This window comes from Ciconia boyciana, chromosome 13 (assembly GCF_034638445.1).
Source record: "Ciconia boyciana chromosome 13, ASM3463844v1, whole genome shotgun sequence".
Taxonomy (NCBI): domain Eukaryota; kingdom Metazoa; phylum Chordata; class Aves; order Ciconiiformes; family Ciconiidae; genus Ciconia; species Ciconia boyciana.
In genome coordinates this window covers 16,616,458-16,641,064 of record NC_132946.1, presented here as the reverse complement: position 1 = coordinate 16,641,064, position 24,607 = coordinate 16,616,458, and the positions used below count along the sequence as shown (strand labels likewise).

The 24,607-nt window shown below is 43.6% G+C and overlaps 3 protein-coding genes across 4 annotated transcripts in view; 1 reads left to right on the top strand and 2 right to left on the bottom strand.

Annotated features, from left to right (window-relative positions):
* Nucleotides 1-77: 77 nt before the first annotated feature.
* On the bottom strand, nt 78-4,401 carry SNRNP25 (small nuclear ribonucleoprotein U11/U12 subunit 25). Its single transcript, XM_072878524.1, has 6 exons — nt 4,269-4,401; nt 4,080-4,170; nt 3,831-3,936; nt 3,649-3,723; nt 2,153-2,215; nt 78-284 (listed from the first exon to the last, which is right to left on the bottom strand). The coding sequence occupies exons 1-5, from the start codon at nt 4,374-4,376 to the stop codon at nt 2,161-2,163; spliced, it is 435 nt and encodes a 144-aa protein (XP_072734625.1). The 5' UTR covers nt 4,377-4,401; the 3' UTR covers nt 78-284; nt 2,153-2,160.
* POLR3K (RNA polymerase III subunit K) lies at nt 4,395-5,097 on the top strand. The gene is made up of 3 exons (XM_072878528.1): nt 4,395-4,527; nt 4,616-4,703; nt 4,786-5,097. The coding sequence occupies exons 1-3, from the start codon at nt 4,417-4,419 to the stop codon at nt 4,911-4,913; spliced, it is 327 nt and encodes a 108-aa protein (XP_072734629.1). The 5' UTR covers nt 4,395-4,416; the 3' UTR covers nt 4,914-5,097.
* Nucleotides 5,098-5,577: 480 nt separating this feature from the next.
* The window catches only part of GTF3C1 (general transcription factor IIIC subunit 1), a 44,750-nt gene continuing 25,720 nt past the window's right edge, over nt 5,578-24,607 (bottom strand). For both annotated transcript variants that reach the window (XM_072878495.1, XM_072878496.1), the window contains exons 21-37: nt 24,332-24,467; nt 22,448-22,529; nt 21,591-21,776; nt 20,865-21,022; nt 20,581-20,723; nt 20,301-20,382; nt 18,970-19,082; nt 17,950-18,012; nt 17,316-17,409; nt 16,291-16,463; nt 15,355-15,639; nt 13,060-13,313; nt 11,292-11,578; nt 10,100-10,760; nt 8,493-8,532; nt 7,507-7,699; nt 5,578-5,961 (exon numbers count right to left, since the gene is read on the bottom strand). In XM_072878495.1, coding sequence (XP_072734596.1) covers nt 5,740-5,961; nt 7,507-7,699; nt 8,493-8,532; nt 10,100-10,760; nt 11,292-11,578; nt 13,060-13,313; nt 15,355-15,639; nt 16,291-16,463; nt 17,316-17,409; nt 17,950-18,012; nt 18,970-19,082; nt 20,301-20,382; nt 20,581-20,723; nt 20,865-21,022; nt 21,591-21,776; nt 22,448-22,529; nt 24,332-24,467 — 3,172 coding nt within the window. In that variant the 3' untranslated portion in view covers nt 5,578-5,739. The remainder of the gene's footprint in view (nt 5,962-7,506; nt 7,700-8,492; nt 8,533-10,099; nt 10,761-11,291; nt 11,579-13,059; nt 13,314-15,354; nt 15,640-16,290; nt 16,464-17,315; nt 17,410-17,949; nt 18,013-18,969; nt 19,083-20,300; nt 20,383-20,580; nt 20,724-20,864; nt 21,023-21,590; nt 21,777-22,447; nt 22,530-24,331; nt 24,468-24,607) is intronic.

The window sequence follows — 24,607 nt, the reverse complement described above, 5'->3', positions numbered from 1 at the left end:
CCAGTAGAATCAATCCTTTTCTAGCACCCAAAACAGTCAGACGCAGATTTGCAGCTGGAAATAAGGACCTTAAAAGCCTCAGAAAACTAGAGGGTCTCTTTAATCACTGACAGTGCATTCCACATACAGCTCAGAAGCAGACATTTCAAACAGCAACTGCAAAAAACATGTGAGAATGTCCATTCAACTGGAGTTTGTTTCTCTTTGAAATGTTACAACCTTTTCCTCCAGGAAGGTGCTGAATCCACAGCCTGGTCTTGGTAGGGCTGGAGTCTCTGCTCTCTCTGTTAAAGAAAGAAGATAGTTGGTAGTGACAATAGTTGCTGCTTGGTGGGTTCTCTTATCACCACTCTACCACGCCCAGACAGTCCAGGGGGGGAATCAGCCAATGCCATAGGTGACTGCTGGCCATAGGCACCATGGGGCAGATGGCTTCTGTCATGGCACACATTTTAGTCCACTGGATGTTGCAAATGTGGCAGCATTGAAAGAAGAAAAAAAGTTACTGTGGTCACAAAGCAACAGTTTCTAACCCAGCTAGCTGGAGCCGCAAAACAAAAAACCAAGTGTTTGGAAAAGCTGCTATTACCAGTGCTCTTCAGACACTGTGATTGTGTTTTTAGATGTTGAGGGGAAGCAGACATAATTTTAAACGTACTAAGCTTGAGAGTGTTGGCCACATCTTGTGTTTGTGTGCACAACTTTCTAAAAATAGCAGTAGAATACCAGAATTATGTCTACATAGGTTACAAAGGTAAATATACATGCTACTGGTGCTTCCTGTGCTGGAAGTGTTTTTAAATGCATCAGTTGCACAGAAATACCATGACTGAAAGTTGTCTAGTGGTGTGTCCTGTCTTCTGAGAACAGTGAATTGGTTGAACTCAAGTTTCTATGAACCAGAAAATGGAGAAACTGAGAGACAAAAACTACAGGATATGGAAGCTGAGGTCCCTTTTCCTAACTCCTTATAGCTTGCAGTAATTGAGAAAGACGGCTCAAAATATACCCACTGCGGAACAGCAAAGAACGTGCTGTGTTTGCTTGTTGCATTTGCTTATGCACACCCATGGGACATTTCTGTTAGCTGCAGGTGCTCTGAATGGTACAGGAGTGCTAGGAGCAGGGTGGGAGAACAGTCACTCGGGTGTAAGAGCCTGAGGCACCAGAAGGACCCAAATGACCCGGGTGATGGCAATTGCCTGTAGCACAAAGAGACCTCCGTCCTCCTAGGGATTCGTTAGCACCCAGCCACATTCCTGACAGTGATCTCCAGAGACAGAATCACAGAATCGTATAGGTTAGAAAAGACCTTTAAGATTGTCAAGTCCAACTGTAAACCTAACACTACCGAGCCCACCACTACACCCTGTCCCTAAGCACCTCATCCAAACGTCTTTTAAATACCTCCAGGGATGGCGACTCAACCACTTCCCTGGGCAGCCTGTTCCAATGCTTGATAACCCTTTCAGTGAAGTAAAATTTCCTAATATCCAGTCTAAACCTCCCCTGGCGCAACTTGAGGCCATTTCCTCTCGTCCTATCACTTGTTACCTGGGAGAAGAGGCTGACCCCCACCTCTCTACAGCCTCCTTTCAGGCAGTTGTAGAGAGCAATAAGGTCTCCCCTCAGCCTCCTTTTCTCCAGGCTGAACAACCCCAGGTCCCTCAGCCGCTCCTCATCACACTTGTGCTCCAGACCCTTCACCAGCTTCGTTGCCCTTCTTTGAACGTGCAAGACTCAAGAAGCCTAAAAGAAAGCAAGGTCCTAGAAGCAATCACAAGGGCAAACAAAGGAACACTGCATTTAATGAATCTCAAGACATTGCAGGAGCAGAGTCAGAGTCTAAGCATAAAGTAGGGTTAGAGATACACCATTGCCAGCACTAAGATATTGCTGCTGCTGCTCCTGATGTACATTAACGGAAGTAGCTGAATTAATTGTTCCCTGCCCTCAGAGAAGCACAAGCAACACAAGCAGGATGTGGAAATAGACCAGAGCCAGGGCGCAAGCCTAATGGAGACACGAACATTTGGAAATGCTCTGCTACACCGCGAGGGCAGCAACACCATCTGCCCTGAGCTTGAACATGAAGGCCTGGGGAAGAGGAAGATGAAGAAGTGGTAGCTCTTAATGGATATTTAGGACTTACCTGACAGGTTACTTCCGAAGCTTCTTTATGAAGCTGACCTCATCCCGGTTTCTGATGCCATACCTGAACAGAGAGTTATGCTGTTACATGCCACTTTCCCAGGAACCACAACATTTGAAATCCTATAGCCTCCTCTTTCCCAGGGGGAGATGGACTCCTACGATCACATCCTGTGCTCTAATGCAGGACAGGTTAAAGTTCTTACTTGTGTATGTAGAACCTGCTGCCAGCACTGAAGGATCTGATCATCTGCCTTAACTGCAACACCCCCTTAAATGCGACATCTGTCACCCATGGCTCAGTCTTTCAAGGCCAGCTTTGATTCGGGCTGTCTTGCTAAATTTTTAATACCTCAGACAAGCTTTTCTTGCTGGTCTGCATGCAGGCTGGCATACCCAGCACTGCGGTATGCTCAGAGTGCTCAGAAGCACCTCCTGCCTCCTTGCCCTGAGAATGGGCACAGAAACGTGGGAGTGGTTTGTCGGTGTTACTCGATGGTCTCTGATACGTGGCTGAGCAGGGCCAGAGCCCAACACTCTTGTCCTTGGTTTGCTCTTTGCTTGCCATTCTTCCATCCTCCTTCCTACCTTTCTACCTCAGCAGCTCTGCCAAGCCCCCTGTGAGGGTGACTGAGCACTGGAACAGGTTGTCCAGAGAGGTTGTGGGGTCTACATTCTTGGAGATACTCAAAACCCAACTGGACACAGCCATGAGCAACCAGCTCTAGCTGACCCTGCTGTACAGAGGGTTGGACTAGATGACTTCCAGAGGTCCCTTCCACCCTGGATCCCCTCCACCACATAATGTGTCCTGACCCCATCCTCTGCTGAGTAGCTCCCAGTTTCCCTGGAGATGAACTGACGTGCCCTGTGTGCATGACACCATTTCTGGCCTTCTCTGTGTTCTACTCCCCTCACGCTCATGCTTTTTCTCACTAATCTTGTCTCTGCAGGGTACCTCGGGTGTAACCTTAGTAAGCATAACCCATTCTGTGGGAGTTTGGCACAGACGGCCAAGGGGCAATGCGCCTGAGTGCCTTGGCGTGGTCTGAAGTGGATGAACATGCTCCGCACAGGATGGTTGTGGCTGAGGAACTACTTGAGGCCTTCCTGTCCTGCAGATGGCCTCTCAGTCGGTCAGGGCAGGGCCTGTCCCACCTCTGTGTGCAGTGCTGGTCCCATCCTGCAGTCAATTTCAAGTGGAATCATAGAGTCATTTAGGTTGGAAAAGACCCTTAAGACCATCACGTCCACCTGTTAAGCTAGCACTGCCAAGTCCACCACTAAACCATGTCCCCAGGCACCACATCTACATGGCTTTTAAATACCTCCAGGGATGGTGACTCAACCGCTTCCCTGGGCAGCCTGTTGCGATGCTAGGAGGACCTGTCTGAGCCAGGGCACACAGTCCCAAGTTAGCCCTGCCTGTGCAGACGCTGTCTGGGCTCCAGCTAGGCCTCTCCAGCCCGAGACGCCAGAAGAGACTTGATTACTCACTCTCGCAGCTTCTTTCTGTCATCTGCCAGTTTCTCTCCGGCGTAGGTTAAGTGGTACGTCCTCCATATGTACTTCCTAGGGGAAAAACACTGGGGGGTCGGCAGGAGGAACCGCTGGCCGCGGGAAAGCGATGAAGGTGGGGGCGAGCAGAGGGAGCCCGCCAGCCCCCAGGTCCCGCTCACCAGCTGAGGTGCTGGACGCCGCCCTGCCGTGCCTGCCGCAGCTGGACGTGCCGCCGCAGCGCCTTCTTCAGCTCCAGCACCGAGGCGTTCTGCACCACCACCACGGCTGGGCGGGGGGGAGAGCCCCGTCAGCGCCCCGGCACCCAGGCGGCCCGGCCGCCCCCACCGCCCGGCCGGGCCGGGCCTGGTCCCCCCGGCCCGCTCCTTCCCCGGGCCGGCTCCGCCCGCCCCCCCGGCCCCGGGACGCACGCATGGTCTCGCCGTCCGCCTTGCAGACGCGCACCGTCATGGCCTGCCCGTACTCCAGCGCCACCTGCGAGCCGATCTCCTCCGCCGTCACCTGCGGGCGGCACGGCCGCGACACGCGAGCGAGGCGGGCCTGAGCCCCGCCACAGCCCGCCCGGCGCCCGCCGCCCCCGCCCCCGGCCCCGGCCCCACCTGCGGCGGGAGGTCGCAGAGCAGCGGGTCCTGCACCAGCCGCGCCAGCGCCGCCTGGAAGAGCTCCAGCACCTCGGCGTGCGCCAGCTCCTCCTCGGCCTCCGCCATCGCCGCGCCGGAAGGGGCGGTCGCCGCCGCGGAACCGGGGATGCTGCTCTTCTGCCCGGCCTGCGGCAACGTGCTGGTGGCCGAGGAGGGGCCGCGCTGCCACCGCTTCGCCTGCACCACCTGCCCCTACGTGCGCAACGTCACGCGGAAGGTGCCGGGGCGCGGGTTGCGGGCGGGGGCCGGGGGCGGGCGGGGGCGCGGCGGGCGGCCCGGGCCCCCTGACCGGCGGCCGCCCGCAGGTGACGAGCAGGAAGTACCCGCGGCTGAAGGAGGTGGACGACGTGCTGGGCGGCGCCGCGGCCTGGGAGAACGTGGACTCCACCGCAGGTAGGGCCGGGCCGGGCCCGGGGCGGGGGCCGGGGGGGCCGGGCCTGGCCTCACCTCACGGCGCCGCCGCCTCGCCCCGCAGAGCCGTGCCCCAAGTGCGAGCACCCCCGCGCCTACTTCATGCAGATCCAGACGCGCTCGGCCGACGAGCCCATGACCACCTTCTACAAGTGCTGCAACGCGCAGTGCGGGCACCGCTGGCGGGACTGAGGCCTCCGGACCGCGCCCGGCGCCTGAGGGGCCCGGGGGCCGCGGCACGGGCCCAGCCCGCTCTCCCTCCGCACGGCTGAGGAGAGGGGCTCGGCCGGGCCTGGGCCTCGGCCCCGGGAGCACGAGTCCCGCGGGGATGGGGCAGGGCTGTCTTCTGCGGCAATAAACACGTCTCCGGGTGGAAGTAAGCGTCTGCGGTGTGGTTGCTTTAGAAGCTGACCCGGGATAAGGCTGCCAATAACTACTGAAAACGACAGTCGGAGCCCCTGAAAGCGCGTTCTTCCCCATGCTGTGGCATGAGGGAAGCCGATGGGGCCCTTATTTCACACAGTGCAGTAGCAGCACACATAATCAACTAGTGCCATGCATGCCAAGAAACCCGTGTGTAAAATACAGAGAGACGGTAAGATAACTACGCTAAAGAACAGTTACCAAACCTTAGCACAGAGCCAGCTGCTGTGCAACAGAGCAGAAGGCAAAACAAGGGTAAAGTGTTCCTGCTGTGGCCTTAGGGGGAGGGGGAAAAAAAAAATAAAAAAAAAAGGGGCCTTCACTGTGCCTTGTGAAAACCACATAATATAAAGCAGAAACTATGAACTATACGCTCTACAAGCAATTATTGGTCAAAAAAGAACATCCTTAAAGTGGGATCAAATACTACATGTGTCTTAATGTTAAGCTTTATTCTCAGTTTAAATACATTCAAAAGTAAAAAGGATAAATAACGTAATAAAAACATGATGGAGCAGAAATTGTAACATTTAATCTGCATTAACACTCGCTCCTACAGGCTAAACCAATTTAATATGACTCAGCTTTACCTCTTTTATACAGGGATAATCTGCACCCATTTATTCCAGTTCACTTCACAGGGGAACACTCTTCCCAGCCTGAGAGTACAGTCTATCGTAGGCTCATAATATATTGTTGGGGTTTCGCTCAGTTTGGGATTGTTTAGTTTTTCTTCCACAACTGGCTGAGAAAAGAGCGACACCAGGGATGGCTTTTTCATGTAGAATCGTCTGATGCAACCAAGAGTTTCCAGACCCTGCAGAAAAATTCACATATTTTCGCTTGAGCAGTTGCAGTGAAAAAAGTGCACTTAATGCTGTGTTCTCAGAAATGTTAGACAATTTATACTGAACATGGCTTCACCCCTCAGGAGGCCACAGGGATGGCAAAGATTCCAGCACAACAAAGCAAGGTCACATAGCTGGATAGATGCTCCTTTGTCACTTTCAGCACAGTGGTTGACATCTGGATACTGACACAGAACACATGTTCAGCAACAGATCTCAACATTTAGGACCAGTTACAAACCATGTAATGGTGGTATAGGTGTAAACCTTCTGGGTCAGTTCTTGCTAATGGGTTAGCATTCATTCCTACAGCAACACCCAGCAAGGCAATCTCTGTGCTGTACGGGCTGAAAACATCTGGTGTGGATTCAGTAATTGCACAGAGGTGTGCGTCTAGATCTACTGATATTTGGTATATTAGAGATAAAAGCTCTGTCTATGGTTTCAAAACCATTTCTTACCAAATTTATTGCTAGAGAAACAAGGTTCAAGTTCTCTGATCTGTAAAATGTACAGGTAATTCCTTGACTTTGGATTTGAATAAAAGTTGCCTAGGAATCTGTATTGCTCTCCAACACGTGCACGCCTCACCACTATACACCCTCTGCTGCAGTTGTAAACCCGTCTGCTGCTGCTCTGCCTGTGCCCTCATCCCAGCTGCCCTCTTGGCAGTGTTGCTATGGCATAGGACGTATGGGCAAGCTGTGATGGAACACCTAGGAAACAGGACGCTACATGATCAGTAGCATACGCAACTTGCACTGCTACCAAAATGCATGAGCCTTTGGACAGAAGTGTGGCATACATACACTGGAATATTAATTTCCAGCATTAGTAGGGGAAGTCATGCTTATGGGAAGGACTGCAATATTACTGCTATACTTAAGAGTTTGAATCCTTATAGGAAAAAAAGAAAAAAAAAAATAAAGGTTTCATTTGCAAAGTAGCAGTGGTGACAAGCAAACTTCAAGATGTGGGCAAAAAATATGAGAAACTCAAATTTTCTCACCATGTACTGGTTTACAATTAAGGATGTATGCCTTTAAGCAGGTCTGTCAGGACAGGTCTTATTCATAGTACTGTCTAGCACAGACACACTTCAGTCTGATTCTTATGTCAAAGACTACCTATCTGAAAGGTATATAAGGAAAAAAAAAGATAAATTCTATGGTGATTAACACTGCATTAAACAGCCCAACTTAATATTTCACAGTGACAAGCCACGACTTTCAGTAACCAACTAGAATTTCCACTGTATTACATCCATTTCAGAAGCAAGCTCAAATTTTAAAATTGGTAATACAGTAATTCCAAGGTAAAGCAGGCTTCCTTTCATCCTCATTGTGAACAGTAACTTGCTCTGGCTTTGGTTAATTTGCACTAGAGGGAGAAGATTGTTTTTCATGGTTCATTCACAGTCCCATTTTCCTGGGACTTCCAGCAAAGTAGCTGCCAACTCTTTAAGAGCAGAAGCTGAACCAGATTAAGGTTCACACAGCTGATGATTCACATACCTGCAGTATCTCTAAGACGGCAACAGGCTGCAGTACCCCCATGTAATGCTGCAACAGCATGCCTTCCGTTATGCCTGGTTTTGTCATGATGTGGTAGAGCACAGCTTCCATCATCCCCTTACACACAGGTTTATTCAGATTCCCATCCACAATCCGCCATGGCCTCCCAATGAAGCAGACATTCTCGCAGGCCCTGCAAAAGGAAATTTAAGTTCAGCTCTGTCAGGAATTATTCTTCTAGCTAGATTTCCCATCATCATAATTCCTGCATAATAGAGATTCTTACTACATCCATTGCCGGTGTTTGCTCACATCCTAGGTGTAAATTCTGCAGCTGCTCTGAGAATGGGCAGAGACTGGTGCTAATCTACTAGACAGTTCCACAGACCTGAACTATTTCACATTAGGTGTTCCCCACCCGAGAAGCACTTCTAGCACCATTATACCACCCAACAGTTACTTTGAGTGTTGATGACCAGGAAAGCTTCGTTTTGCTTGTTCATTTGTTACTAGCTCTAATATCCTCCAAAGTTATCCAAGACTGGCTTCAATCTGCAACATGCAGCAACAGTGCTCAGATAGGAAACCGAATTCCTCATTTTTAGCATTTTGGAGTCAAAAGACAGACCCTGCATGGAAATTCACACTGCCCATATTGCAGTTTCTCCAGGCCTTTCCTGGGCACATGGAAGCTGAGACTTTCTGGCATCGGACTTATTTGAGAAAGAAAATCAGTTTTGTTCCTCTGATATTTGGACCTCGTTGGTTTGAGAAAAACACCCCCATGTATCAGAGAAATTTGTTCAGGATGCATATGAACACGAGTAACACTAACAAGAACAATGGAGGAAAACATGGGGTTTCTCCACCATCAATGCTCACTGCCCATCAGAACATAAAACTAAGGTTTCCAAATCCTTTGCTTCCAGGTATTATTTTGGTAGTGCTAAGTGTTTAGTTATTCTGCAGACATCTCTGTTACTCACCGGTCCCTGGCTGCCTGGGATACATCTGTCATAGAACTTCCTGGAAAGAACACATAGTTTTTAATTAACCCAAACTCTTTATCTAGTGGAAGGAAAGTAAAAGGTGGCTAAACTGTAAAATGCAACAGCTTATGCTAGAAAATAACACAAGTAAACTACGCTGCGTGTTGTTCTCAGTTGATGGGGAGCTCTAGGCTTCCACTCTGACTGCCGTTACCTGTCTGCAGCATACTCTTTCTTTCCCACACCTCTTCTCACAACCACATCTGTCTACTCCAACCACACGTTTTGTGGTTCCACTCCCAAATCACAGCAAGAAGTTTTATTCCTAGAAGTCTGATGACATGGCTGAACAACAAGTTATTCTATGGACTGAAAAAACTGAGTTTCACACAGAGAGCTATGCAGGGTCTCGGCATGCCGGCGCTCACATGGGTTGAACTTAATGCTCCTGGTAATCATGCGGAAGTTGAGCAGAAGTCCAAGCAGCTGTAGGCTTGAGAATGCAAACTCAAGATTTCAGCAGAGTTTGGTTTCAAAGCGAAGGCTGTCTCTGCAGCTTCCATTATTCATTGTGTCATGGGTTTTAATTACACAATTACTTAATGTAGGTAACTTCTACCACACCCAGAGGCTAACAGCTTTGGCTCAAGCACACATAAACCCTTCTGCTGGCCTTCATCAGTAAGACCAGTAAGAACTCTATGCTTGATAACGTAAGTACTATTTTTTTCCCGCCGGTGTTACAAACAAGTAGAGGAAGTTAAACCTAAACCAATACTGTAGTAGTTTCATGTTAAGAACTGCTGAGGTCTTTGCTGTTTTAGACAGCCCTGAGTCTATTTCCTGCAGGAAAGCTCCAATTAAACAATACCAAGCTCTAAGATGCTACGGATCAGTCTGCACCGATTCACATGGCAGCCTGCAGCTGTAAACGTGGGTAGCGGCAGATCTTGGCAAAATACCACACAAGCAGTTAGCTTGTGATTCAATCTGAAATCAGAGCTGATAAAAACAAAAACAAAATAAAATCCCCAACAAACTACTTAATGTAAAGCTTGGCAAGAATGACTAGCTATTAAAGAAAACGGGCAGTAAAAAGGAAATGAAAATGAAGTCAAATTGGGTTACAAATGATGCTATTAATCTTCTCACTGGCATGTGCTGCTTTCTGGTGAATGGTTTAATGACTTCACAACTTTCAGTCATGGGCATTCTAGTTAAATGTACACCAGTAGCGTTGTGTTTTCTAGGTTTAGAGATGTCTAGCCTTTGGACTGAAGCCAGAGATGAGAAACTTGAGATCCAAATATGTTTTTGGAGAAGAATAAGATGTGGAAATGAGCTTCTAAGGAAAACACATTTCTGGACTAGTCATGAACATTCCAGCAATAGGCTTAGGAAGGAATCTTTGATGTATTTTAAACCTCCAAGACCTTCCAGCTCAAGTAGTGTAACGCCACTTCGTCTGTGAGAAATGAAAACCTCTATCCCTGGTATGGCTTCATAAAGAATGTAGTATTTGCTTGTAAAATGGAGCTATCCTTTTGGGATCAACTGATGATGAGCTAGTCTCTATTTTTTGGATGTAGAGTGCGACTACATACCTTTAGAGACTCCTGGGTTCTCCTGTAAGTAGGAAAGCTCATCACACTGCTCACTGGCTGATTGTTCAAGGATAGGGATCTGCTTGTTGTGCTCAGTGCTGAGCTCATCATTCTCTTCTTCAAGCTCTTTGTCCTCAGAACAAGATTTACCTTGTTCCTTGTAAGTGTCTGCATTCACAGCATCTGGAGCACACACTGGGTGTTCAGCTGGGTGTTCTGTCTGCCCTCCCAGGGAGCCTGTTTCTTCATCCATTATTAAAGCTTCCTTCATTGTAACAGGATCAGTACTACCTGCACCAACGTTATTTTCATCTGCACCTTGCAAACCACTCTGTGAACCCTGGCAGAGCTGACTGCCATCTTGAAGGACATCATTTTGAGTCTTACATCTCTTCCTTGGGGGTTCTTCGTCACTGACAGACTGGGTGTCTTTTCCCAGCTGCTCCTCCTCCCTCGAACATTCCTCTCCCTTCTTTGGTTCTGATGGCAGGCAATCCTGTTGTACATCTGGGAGAGTGGTTTCTGCACCTTGCTGATCAGAATCATCTGGTTTATTCTTCAGACATACTGAATGTAATAGCCATGGCTTGGCAAATACTATTGCAACCAGTCTTACAGTATGGCCTCCTACTTCTAAAACCTGCTGCATTTCAATAAGGTCCTATTAAAAAAAAAAAAAAACAAATCACAAAAACATACATCACAAAAATTGTCTCAGGAGCTTTCACTGGAAAATGTCAGTTTAACCAAATATCACGGAAGTGCCATCTTTAGCTGGCAGCAAAGAAAGAGGAAGAGCTTAGTAGAATATTAAATTTTCTGTCCTGCTGCCCTGAAGTTGAAAAGATGTTTCACCCCTTAAACTTTTCTGAAATTACAGCACAAGACATTTTTGTTCAGCTTAAATTAAGTTAAAATGTAACTGGGAAAGAGTATTTTGCTTCCGAAGGTGAACGTTGGTGCCTCTAGGTTTCTGAAACAGTTCATTCCTATCTTTGTGCTGCTTTAATTTTTGGCCACCCTAACTTTGAGGTGAGATTGCTATCAGGTATCGGTATGTGATCTCTTGCCTAATATAAATAGCTTTGTTCAATTTATATTTGCTTCCTACAGCCTGGAAGATTGTCCTATTCAAGGGGAATACTAAGCATGCAAACACTAATGTATGGAAAGCAGCTGGCTGTAAAACCACCTGAATGTACTGCTCCAAGCTCCTGGTGTGTCCAGGTTCCACCTCTTCATAGCTGCAGAAACGTTTGCTCAGCTCAGCTTTGCAAATTCCAAAGTGGGAAGTTGCCTCTATTGCGTTACGGATCTCCAAAACAGCAGCTACATCTCTGGGATTATAGCCATAACGTTCTGTACACTCATGAAGAAACTGATCAACCTCATAATTTTCTTCTTGGACTTTTATCAGCTTGGTAAAAGTTTCAGGGAGGCAGGAGACTCCCACAGCCATGTTATCAAGCAGAGAAGAAACTGCAAACCAAATAAAAAACAAGTGTATAAGCTGTGAAGCAGCTGTTACTATGCAATACACTACAGAAAGATAAATATTCTGAGACAGACAGATTAGAAGTGTTCTAGACTATTCCAATTAAAAACAGAGCTCAATTTTCCATCTTCATTGCTGCAGTTTCCTTTTTTCTTTCTGCCTTACATATTTGTTTCTGAAAAGACCTGTAGAAGAAGAGCAAGCTGATTTACAAGGGCTTACCCTCATATCAAAGTGAAGTGTCGCTGAAAGACAGTGTAGACTTACTGGTATTCTCTCTAACACTGGGTCAGCCTAACTCTAAGTTAATGAGGGAATCATCTCCTTTTTTCTTGAGCAAGGTGAAGTGAAAAGTCTAGGGCGAGGAACTGCTATGGAGGACCCTAATTAATTGAAAAATTGGAAGCAGCTGATCCATGGCAGAAAGCTATTGGCCAAATATGGTATAAACTACAAGTTGACAATGTCTTAGTACAATTAGTATAACAAAGCATCTGTGTGTTTGGAGACAGGTCCATCACTGCACGAAACTGACCCCCACTGTACAAAGTATTCAGAAGCTGAAGCAGCGTTAACACCTTTTTCCAGTCCCGGATGATTAGAGGGCAGCTGTGGCACTGCTCTTACCTGCTCCCCACCCTTTTATCTGCAGGCTGCCTTTACATCATGCCTTGTGGGACACTCGTATGACAGCTGCACTTCTTTGACAGCAAGGAAAAATGAGAACAACTGTAATGAGCCGTCAGCTCAGTAGACCTGGAGGGCATGTGTGGCAGCAGAGATATGAGAAAGAACTTCTATTTTACCTCTACCACAACAGCAATAGGAATGGGCAGGGACAGCACTAGACCTTCCAACTAAGGAGCTAAACAACTAAAGGCCTTCCTGGATACGTTTGCATTACAACTGAAAGGAAGATGCTCTTCAGGAAGGGGGAGTGCTGATGAATTGCAAATATTCAAGCTCTAAGTATTATCAAAATGTTTAAATTACTGTAGGTAAAAGGCCAGAGATTGGACACCACTATTTCAGGCACTTGCATGATACAAGTAAATGTGAATTTCCATTCAAGGAGCTCTGAAAGATTTTCTTTTCTCTTTACAGAAGAGAAAGCCTGGGTGTGACATAATATGGTATTTTAAGTTGCAGAAGGGACTGAAAAACCTCCTGGAGAAGGGATAACAGAGGAGAGGACAGGCTGAGAGGGCAGGCTTCCTCTTTGGATTAATAGTTTCACACGACATGAAATACAGGCAAGGACCTGTCACCAACAAAAGGTGCCTCTAAGCCAACACCCGTGTGTTTTAAGTCAGGAGAGAAAGCATTACAAGGCAAACTGCATGTGTAATGAAAAAAGAATGCTCCTATTAAGAGGCTTTGTTCAAATCAGTTCCTCAGCTCATGAGTTCACTACCTTTCCTGCTCCAACCCACTTCTGTGCAAGTTAGGCCAAACAGAAACTAACCTGGAGAGCTGAGTCTTCCCGGAACTGGTGTACATCGCAGCTTAACCTTCACCTGGCAGGAATTGACCACAATATTGTCACTGGGACTCAGATTGCGCGTGCTGACAATTCCAGGGGCATAGTAGCCTCTCATCAGTAAGTAATTGGTATGAGATGCTTGACGAGCTTTTACTTCTATTCTCCGTTTGCCTCCAGAGCTGTCATCTAAGTCATCATCATCGTCATCATCATCCTCAAGTCCTTCTTTTCCCAAACTACAGCAAACAGAGGTGTTTTGTTTGTTTGTTGGGGTTTTTTTCCAAAATAAGAAAGTGACTCATTACACTAACCAGAGCAAGAACACATGCTATTCTGTATTCTAGTATTTAGTCATGAACAGCTGTGGGTATGTCCATAGCAGGCTGATTTAAAGTGCTGAGAACAAGCAACTACAGAAAAGAAAATACACTAAAGGTCCCTAGAAAAGGAAACTCTCTTTTTTGCAAACATGTTGAAATGAACCCAAAATATCTCATCTTACAGTGCTGAACCTCTTTGGTTCTGCACACACTTCATCATGAGGGAAAATCTGTCAGAGCACAAAGGCTGAGACCACAAGGGATGCTACAGCATAGGGCAGACAGTGTTTATTTTTAAGGGAGAAAAGGAGAAGAAAGAATTACAGACCAAAAACTTCAGTTACTTTAAAGAAGAAAAAAAACCCAAAAAACCAACATAAAACAAACTGCAGACAGCCTCAAAGTAAAGAAAGAATAGTAGTAGCAACCGGAATAGATTTCCCAGAAACAAACTTAGTCAAACCAACACTACTTCTTTCCAGGACATGACAAGAGCCATTATGGATAAAGGTGAAGGCTCTGAAGAACCTGATCTAACTCTGAAGTTGCCTCTGTTTTAAGCAAGTTATGCCAGCGACAACCAAAGGTTCCTTCCAACCTTTTCTAAGATTAATTAGACCTTAAGTACCTTCAGAGAAGGTACATTTAAAACCAAAAGGGAACACATCATTTAGAAAAAATAGTGCGAGTACATAACCAGTTGGAAAACTGGACTCGATGCCTGCACTCAGAAATGGGACTAGTCCAGGGTTCAGTGTATTTTTGCTAATGACTTAGGTGATAAAATAGCTTATTAAGTTTGCATGGGATCACCAAACTGGAAAGGCTGCAAGTTTATGAGAAGACAGGATTCGCGTTCAGAATGCTTCCAGCAAACTAGAGAAATAGTCTGGAAAAGAGCAGGAAGCAATTTCATACGGACACATGCATGTTATTTATATTATAGTACTATACACCTATCCCTTCACACTAAGAGGAAACAATTAGCTACATAAAGGAAAATAAACTTGTTATAGTGAATCACAAGAATCATAAGCTGTACACAAATCACCACACTGGGGATTTTTGGGTGCTTTTTTTTTTTTTTGGCAAGACCGTGGCCATTCATCATCTTGGGATGTATTAGCAGGCATATCACCTATATAACACGATGTAATTGGCGCAGACCTGCCAGCAAGAGCGTGGCATTTGTTTTTTGACATCACAGTTCAGTGCAGAGGAAAAGAATGAGAAAGACAGAGATCTAGGTAACATGAATAACATACCAAACACACAAGTAAAGGAACTGAGGCTGCTCGTTTTAAAGAATAGCATATTATGGGAGGAGGACTATGATAACAATCTTCAAATAGGTAATAAGCTGCTCTAAAGACAAAGAGAACAAAGTATTTTCCATGTATATATACAACAGGAAGCAACAGGTTAAACTACAGCAAGAGATTTTAGTTGCACACTAAGAACACACATAATGATTGTAAGGATAACTATTCATAGGATTAGACTGCCTAGGGAAAGAGTTTCAATTTCAGAGTTTCAATTACTGGAGGCTTTAAAAAAGAGGAGACAATACATAGAACCAATACTGTGGAGACAGGTTTCACTGATAAGAGCTGAAACCTTGTTACTAATCCTTCTCACTCCTTGAAATGCGAAGGTAGAATGTTGATGAAAATGCTCATCTAGCACACACTGCTCTCCTTTCCACATTAGCTCTGATGGTAATGAAGTGCCTAGCAATTTAAATGTCACATATGTGAAGACAAATGCAGTCCAAGGCTATAATGACAGGCACTAACTAAAGTGCCATTAAGACTGCAGAATGCTCACTCAGAAATAAAAGTCCAAACAATATCACAGTAAAACATGCCACAATACAGTGCAGAAAATGCTAATGCCTGTCCAAGTTCATTCAAGCTACCCCCAAACCGTATTTACTAATAGAAATAACAGTGTTTACCTTTTTATCACTTCATTTTCCACCATAGTGCTGTCCACCACAACTATCTGCTCTGGGATTCTCACATTCACAGATACAAGTCCCAGGGAGAACAGGGAAAGCATCGCCACACACTGGCCACCAGGTCCATCCATAGGAAATGGAATCATTCCTTCAGATGCTTTGTTTTCTTGATCTTTAAATGAGAAGTTATCTGGCTGGTCTGATTTTTCAGCATCCTTGAGCTTCTCGAGGAACTGAAAGGACTCCGTACAAATTGTACTGGGAAACCGCCATGTAAAAACTCTGGACAAAAAGACAAATTCAGAGAGGCACAAAGCTTTCATAATCTGTTCTTACTGTATATGAATTTTAGACCCAAGGTAGCACAGAGCAGCCAAATAATTGAAGTTCCATGCTGGAGCTGGTGACCGAGTACCTTCTACATCTGCTTTCACAGTCCTTTTACTAGTTCCAGAACATTAGGTATTTATGCACCATGAGGGGCAAAAAGGTCAGGTACTATGTAGCAAATACAAAGCAAAGGTCTCATCCTCTGCTTGAGCATTGAATACATTGACAGTTAAACTCTCCCCCCTCCTGACATCCAGGTACAGTGCAGCACCAAGTAACGGGACAGGAAAAGCAAGCAACCATCAGAATGACAAGAGTACTAAAGAAATCTTTCCACCACATCTAGAATTTTGGTGCTACCTCTCCTCTCCTCTGCATAGGTCTTTGTAAAGGCGTGCCCAGCAAACTTGGCTCTGTTCCCTGCACGGCCCTAATTGCTAACTGAATAAAGGGCTAACATACATACGTGTTACCTTCATCTCTTCAGCTTCAGCTGTGATGGTCAGGTTCTTTGCTCTAGATACTTCACGTGTATTCTCTCCTCCATGCCCAGCATGCCTGGGTAGGTTCTTTTATTTGCTCAGTGACCTTTCTGACACTCACCTGTAGTAACTCTGAGACAGCTGATATGACATGGGTACAAAAGGCAAAGCCCGGCTTTTCTTTGGTCCCAGTGTGTGGGTTACTCGACGGCGATTGACCAAGCTTCTCTTCTGACACTCTAGGAAAGCCTTCACAAGAATGTCATCCCGGTACTCCCGGTACAAACGGAATGTCTGCAAAAAACCCCCGTTCAATGCAAAAGGCAGTGTTAGCTCTGAATCCACTGTTAGACTCACCTACTTGAGGTTTACATTAACTAAATTAATATGGAGCTACAAGCCAGAATGTAAATGATACATATAAATTCACTTAACTACACTATTCTATTCCTTTTATGGGATTCCAGGCTTTCCACAGTAAATGCCAATTAAATTAACTAAATACTACAGAACACTTGATATTCAAAATGGGATCAGGCTCCCACTAGAGTTATATATGTAAAAAATGCTCATCTGCAATGCATTTTGGTAGATTCTTCCCATAATTTTACCAGGAACGTTTCCTTCCATGAGCTTGGCTTTCTAGGCTCCACTCTTTCCTGCTGATGAGATATTAAACTCCCTTTGAACTTCTAACTTCTTTTTTTAAAATGCCTGACTGATAGATGATATATTTTTGTGGTCCCCGGCACTGAAGGAGAGGCTTCCCAACAGCAGTGTTAGCTGGATACTAGGACTGTCTTTGTGATATCTCCTCCAGAGCATAATTCCAACTGCTCAAGTGGGCACTAAATCGTGATACAGTCTGACCCAGTGGAAGGAATGTGGAGTTTATTTCATATGGTTTTTGGGGACTGCCTCAACCTCACATCTTGCAATCTCATCCTCAGAAAGAAAAGCAACATACTGAAAATCTGCCTAGAATATATAATTCCCTAAAAGCAGAAGAGAATAATCCCCACAGAATGGATACAAATCTAAGTTTCTGGGTTTCTTTTCTCCCATTTGAAAAAGGAATATATCAAAGTAGGAAGGAGAAACTCTTTAGAGTTGTATGACCAGCAAAGTTTGGTCCAGATACTGTACCTGAAATGACTGGCAAGATTTCATCTGGCTATCTGAGAGTGCCAAAGTGCTCTGAATCAAATTCTGTAGCACTAGAAAATGAATATCATAGACACTGAAAGAAAAAAAAAGAAAAAGAGTTTATTCACAATGATTTTTGAGCATGAGGTACCTAACTATTAAACTAGCACAAAAATATACAAACTCAATCACCTGCTTCTGCAATAGATGCATAAAGGCATGAGATCACTACAGCTGAGGATCACTCATGTAAAGGAGCCTGTTACATTTTCCCTGACCTTCCACCCTGAATTTTTGGATCAGTCCAGATAATCCATGACAAAACAAAGTTTTCTTTGTTAACATCTCCTCCTCTTAAGGTATAGTGCCCACAAAGAAAATATACACTGTTGTCCTAATGCTAACAGACAGCCATTTTGAGAAGGGCATTGCTGCTGTCATTTTATTCATCAAATCTATAACCTATGTCAGAGGTACCTACACCCTTGTGAAAGTATTTTTCTATTAATAAATTTATCTGCAACAAACAGATGAAAAACGTACTGGATTAGAAGACTATATGACTTTCACCAATGTGAGGGCTGACATGACCTTGGAGTCCTAATGAGAAAAAACGGGTGCTACTACTACTCACCTGCTTAGGCTATCCTCTTTTGTGTTTTGATTTGTGTCTTCTCCGATTGCCAAAACTCGAAATCTAGTTAAGGGAAGGGAAAGGAAAACACTGAAACAAAAGTAACAGTCTGTGATTCTGTATCAACCGTGAAACCCAGAGGCTGACAAGCACAACTGCTAATAAGGCAAGTGTTGAAACAGCGCAGGGGAACTATCTGCTCCAGCAGCCCTCAGCACAAGTGTCAAAAATTAAAAGAACTGTCCAGATCAATCTCCCTCACTCCACTAAGCTATCTGCTGACAAGGAGATAAAACACATTGACAGGAGACAGTACAGAACTGTATGGATTTGCTTTTCTATTGAGGTTTTGGACTCCCAGTTACCATCAGCAGCACTTTTGCTGTAACCTACAGCTCTTCTCAAAGTAAGAAAAATTACAAAGGTACTACATTTGTTATCATAAAATGGTTTGAGACCCAAATTTTCACAATTCTCTCCAAGTCTTATTTGTCACTAAAAAGCTTGACGATCTGGGGCTGGAGAATGCTATACAAGGCTGAGTGCTCTTCCATATCAATGGTTAGCAGCACTGAGATGATTTAGCTGAGCAACTAGCTACAAATTGCGATATAAAATGGGGCCAGTTAATCTGGAAAATGGTAAAGGGAAGTCTCCTATTGCATTAAAATGTTACACCCGAGTACCAACACCTCTAATAGCAAAGTTGAGGATTTGACAATTTATGAAAAATCTGACATCGTGAATTTCTGGTTTACAAAAAGTCTTATTTAGCAAAATAGGAATGGTTTAAAATAAGCAAGCTTGTGCGAATTACTGAGAATTAGTTATATGTATTTAGGAAATATGGACTTGAGAGAAACGTTGCTTGTTGTATTTACTGAAACATCTTTGGATGCTAAGAGTACAAGTAACAGAGGGTGTAAAGCATGCATAGCAGAGAAGAGGTCTACTCTGAACTGCCCTCCTCTCTCACTGTCTCACCCATGTGCAGAGCCAAAAGCACCATAACTAAAATACCTGGAAAAGAGTTCCTGCAAAGTATCAGGAATCTCAAGTTTGGGATTCCCCAGGGTTGAACTGAATTTCTCTTTCAGTCTTTCCACGAACTCTTTAAACTCCTTCGCACAAACCTTTGAAAACAAGAGATAGAAATGTTATCAACCTCAATTTCTTAGAGTGGGGAAACACCCTCTACTTTTAAAGTGTTCATGGAAAATTCCAGTAGAAATAGCTGGCTTTGAATTATCAAGTCAGAAACAGTACAACAGACAAGAGAATGCATCAAAAAAGCTCTGTGGAGGTTGTGTTTGCTGATTTACTTAACAGTTGCAGGTCTGTAATCAAGCTCACAGCTACGAGCAACCCACCATGAACGTATTAAAAACAATTACACTGAATTAACAGCATAAGATCTCTTGCTAGAGCTTTGTTTGAACTTCCCCTTAAGTCTTTTTTTCTCTTCATACCCTTCAGGCTTTATCATGTTCTCCATTAAGTCTGTTTGTACAATCATGGCTTGGAGGACACCTGTTACACAAGAGGAACAATCCAGTATCTCTGCGGATACAAGATTTCATTTGCTTCCAAAGATAGACTTTAGGGATAGGGACACATGCGTTTATTTCAGCGACGTCTCACCAGTGAACAACTACTCTTCATTTAAACAAAAAGGAATCTAACAACAGAACTGGTTAGGATCTTCTGACAATACGAATTGCCATTCTTGGATAAAAACAAAGAAAATCTTGCTGTGACATTGTCCCAGTTGTGAAAAAGTTTTGAAATTCAAAATGGAATTGTTTGCACTGAAAGTGTAAACAGCTTTTCAATTTGAAATTGTGGTTGATTTAAGCCATAAAAAGCTCAAAAATTAAATAAAGTCTTTTGACTGATCAAATCAAGGCTTCTCTCATGAAATTTGCTTACATTCCTGCCCTCGTCCACAGAAGCTAAGGCAATATTTCGACATGCAACAAGAATAAAAAATAAGAAATTACAGAGCAAAAATGTTTTCTGGCTCAGATAAGAAGGAGGCTGAGAGGATTAAAAAAAAAAATAAATCAGTGCATACGGATGCCCAGTCGTGGATATTTATAAACAAGCACATTGAAAAAACAAAATTTTTGTTGCACAGAAGTGCTGTTTACGTGCCTTTGGACGGCTGCCTGTGTCCACTTTACTCTCAAAATAGAAATGATGCGGCATTTTTACCATGATGCTATTTTTAACATAGCTAAAGGTAGAAGGGAGAGGTAAGATATGAAATCACAGTAATCAAAACAGTGCAAGTACTCAGTAATCCAAACAATGTAGTGTACTCCATGACCTTTAGAATACTTCCCTCCTACCTGTGGATCTTCATAATTATTTTCTCTATTCATGAAATCTTCTATGAGGGCTTTATCTTGGTAAACCTCAGCAAGGCAAACTCTGCAACAGATACAATTGAAGGTGTTGTACATAGTCAAAATTTTCCCAATTCAGTACAGATTTGATAGCACTATGGTGCAAAAAAGTCGAAATTTATAGTCACATGAAATAAGACAAAAACATAGGAGGAGCATATCCCTTCACTTAATTTCAGGAGAATTTAGCCTATACCTAGAACATAGACAGAAACCTTCTTACTTATAATTAAGATAGGTCTGTGGATTTCTGACAATATAACGAGCTCTTCGTCCAACGGAATGAGAAGTTTTATCAAGGGACTCCTCAAAGCTGGCATGCATGATATCCCGAACTACTTGCCATGGAACAAAGGGCCCTTTTACCTGTGTGAAAAACAAAAGTGTTCAGAGTTAAACTTCAGCTTTTACGTACACAAATGACGGTTAGAACCCAGATGAATTCCTAGGACTGAGGAAATGTGTGTTCAGTACATGGACCCCTTAAATAGAGGTCCCACTAAATACCTTTGCATTTAGCACATGACTAGCAATTCGGCACAGCATGAGCAGACTGTCTTCTTGCACTGTCCAGGTGACACGCAGACGTGTCATTCTCTGCAGGGCACTCTGGTCAGCTTCATCATGGTAGCGGAGTCTTTTGCTTTTTTCTACAGAATCCTCTTCTAATGAATCCAGAAAAAAAACCAACCCAGTTAGTTATCTCAGCACTACATATTCTGATTAATTTAAACTCCTATCGTAGGCAGTATCAGCACCGATTGGAGTTTGTAAGAATAAAAGACAAAAGCAGAGAAGGAAGTAGCAGTTGAGAAAGTAAAATGCATTAATACGAGACTCTCCCAGGAATGAGAAAACAAGCACTTTAGGCAGCAAACTGACTACCTAGAGCATCATTCCATGAAGAATCTTTAAGCCAGCTATCAAAAGTTGATGGTGAATTGCAAGGAGTTAATCTGGCGCAGACGTGATTAGAATTTCTTTAGTTTGTACAGTACAGTAGTGCAATCGTGATTCACACACAGGTAACAGTTACAGCACACTGCTGTTTTTCTCCAGAGCTAGTATACAGCCCCAGGACATCTGAACCTCTTAACTGAAAGAGGCAACCCAAAGAGCTGGGCAGTGAGTTTCCATTTCCCACACGTGACAGTCACATCAGCTTTTCTAAAGCAACTTACAGCAGGCATATGCATTAAACAGAATGCTTCTTTTTCCTAATGTGTTAGTTACCTTTCTTTTTCTTCTTTATCTTCTTTCCAGTGTCTTTCCTAAGCCTCTTCCTCTTTTGGCTTTTTCCACCTCTCACTTGTTTGGTTCGATCCTGGGTTGGTTCTTTACTTATTTCAACACATTCCTCTTTCTGGACAAGTGACTCAGATCCTACCTTTCCTTCTCCCAAAATATTAATTTTGTTACCTAAAACGACACATATTTACAGTAGTGGAGCTTTATAGCAATTACATTCTACAATATTAAGGTATAAAGAGCAAATGCCAAAGTTTCAGTATATTAAAAGACAGATGCCCTCTCAGACTTGCCCTTTGTTAGTCATGTCATTTCATGCCATTCTCAGCAGCTCACACAGAATAAAATCCCACATAAATGAGGAATCATCAAGTAATTACTAAGTCTAGTGTACAGAGCACAAACACAAGGGAACTGAGTTGAGGTTTTATATTCAACCTGAAGCTTAAATGTTAGGCTATGCAATTTTAACAGTGCCTAGTCATACAAAACATTGGTCCCTCTAGACTTTCTGCAAACTGCACATCAGAAATTACAAAGGCTAAAATTATTGTTCTATAGGAAAGAAAATTATTTACATATCTGTTTTACTGCCCCAGAAGCAGCCTAGATCACTGTAAGGAGACAGGATCAACTCATGTCATCAATACTGGATAAAAAAAATTATTGTTCCATATATCCAGAAATAGGGAAGGAAATTATTTATCTATTTTACTGCCCCAGAAGGATCCTACATTACCATAAGAAGACAAGGAATAACCCACATCATCCATACTGGGTTTGACAAAGACAGCAACAGCTATAATACAGTTACAGACCCACCACCAGCATCACCACCTTACCTCCAGTACTGAGTGGAAGGGGGTGTTTTGTTAAGAAGGTTTGGAGTCTCACTGTCAGTCCGTTTTCAGAAACTGTACTTTCCTAAGACAACACAGTTTTCAAAAAGGTGATATGCAAAAGGAGAGCATTGGTTTTAACATCATTATACATGGTATCCTTTGAATAAGGTCAGAAATAAATTTTCAGCACAAAGGAAAAGATCCCTGGCTACAATGAAGAATTTATTTGTCTTATTACTACCACATATTTGAATGGCTCTAGAGCTTTTCTTAAATCATACTGTAATTACCACTAGATTATGAAGGTTAGAACTTCAGCAAATCTCCTCAAGTTTCAAAGTCATCACTGGAAAAGAAATGCTTGATTCTTTCACTGCTACAGAGGCTGAGCAGAATATTCTGTAAAATAGTATTTTTTCAAAGCATTTTACATTCCAAAGGAACTTCTAAAAAGCACAAAACCAAAATGCAAACACAAACACTGAGTCAATGCCTCCTATGCCATATTCTATCCATCTTAAATCTGAGCCCAAACTGATTGCAATGTATTAGGAATTTTGCCATTCTCAGCAAAACCCATTTCTCTTGTGTGAAATTAATTGGTGATAGAAGTTGGTCATAGATGTGGAGCGGAAAGCCAAGACTGAAGAACTGCAGGAGGTCCTGTTAATGCTGAACAACTAGCTGACAGAACAGCAGATGAAATTCGGAGTGAAATGGTCCTGCCTGAGGTCAGAAACAAGCAACCCTAATTTTACATATGCACTGATAGGCTCTAATTTGACCGCTACTTAGGGCAGGGTAATTTCCAGTTCTGTGAAAGTACCTGTTCAGTGCTTGGTAATGGTCAAAAAGCAAAGCAAATGTAAGGAGTTCTTAGGGAAGGAGAGCAACACTATGCAGCTATGCTGGCCACAGCCCGAATGCACTATGTGATTCTATTTCAACCTTAAAAAGGATACAGTAGAGCTAGAGCAGGTTAAAAGAAAAGCAACAAGAATGATCAAAGGCAGAACAAGTTCCATGCTGGGAACAGTTACGTAATCTAGTAGATGCCAGTCTTCGAAAAGAGATGATAATGGCAAACATGAGAGATGTTTACAAAATCAAGCAAAACAGAAAGGGTAATGGAGAATGATATTTTTCACAGCTTCCCTTAGTGCTACAGTTATTAGGGAGCTTAAACCATCAAAAGGAAGTGGTGACACATAATAGGACTTTGAAACGCTTTGCTACATGAAGTTGTGGTTACTAAAGGATTCACACGTGTCCAAAAAACAATTAGATGAATTAATGCTAAAAGAAAAAGCTATTAACAGCTTTGAAACATCACCCCCAGGTTTAGAATGGCCTTGAGCCAAAAACTTGGAGACAGCTGAGGAAATATCACTGTACATCTACCTTGCTCTTACAACCTTCCCTACAAATCTTTTATCGGCAACCATCAGGAGACAGGACATTAGGCAGAACTGGGATGGCCATTCTTATTTGCCTATGTTGGGCTTCCAAGTAATTTTTTTTTTTTTTTTTCTGTGTGTATTTCCTTGTTCTGGATGTTTCCGTTTTCATCTGACAACTTCTACATTTCAGAAAGGCAAGAGTCACCACTAAATAATCTAAATTGCTGGCTTAATAAAGTATTTCTCCTTTGGCTGAATGTATTATCAACTCCAGTTCAGACAAAATTTACGTCCAATTCTTTCATTCACTTCAGCACCAAGATTTACCACATTTGGCATTCTTTCTTTCCAGTGATGCAAAACCTTACTGAGACACATGACTGAGAAAGCATGCAAGCAGTAAGATTTTGCTATCAGTATCTCAGCCTTAAGAATATTAAAATTTGGAAAAGTCATTACAGTATATAAATTTTAAAATACCCACCTTCCTAGTCTTATTGATGATGTAGCTTGTCCAGATCCAATTGCGTTTTAGATGCCCATAGAAGCTGGAATCCAGACCTGCAGCTCCTAATCCATCTCCGGGGATAGTTCCATCATCAACCACCTCTCGGCTGCCTCTAAGAGAAAGAGTAACAAAATATACAGCATTTCTCTTGTAGGGAGTGCCTTCTCAGCTGCTCTTAAGTGATGTGTGTGCAATGTGCAGAACTCTCCCCTTGCTCTCCCAATTTAGATAGGGCTGGGAAAGAAGAGGAGA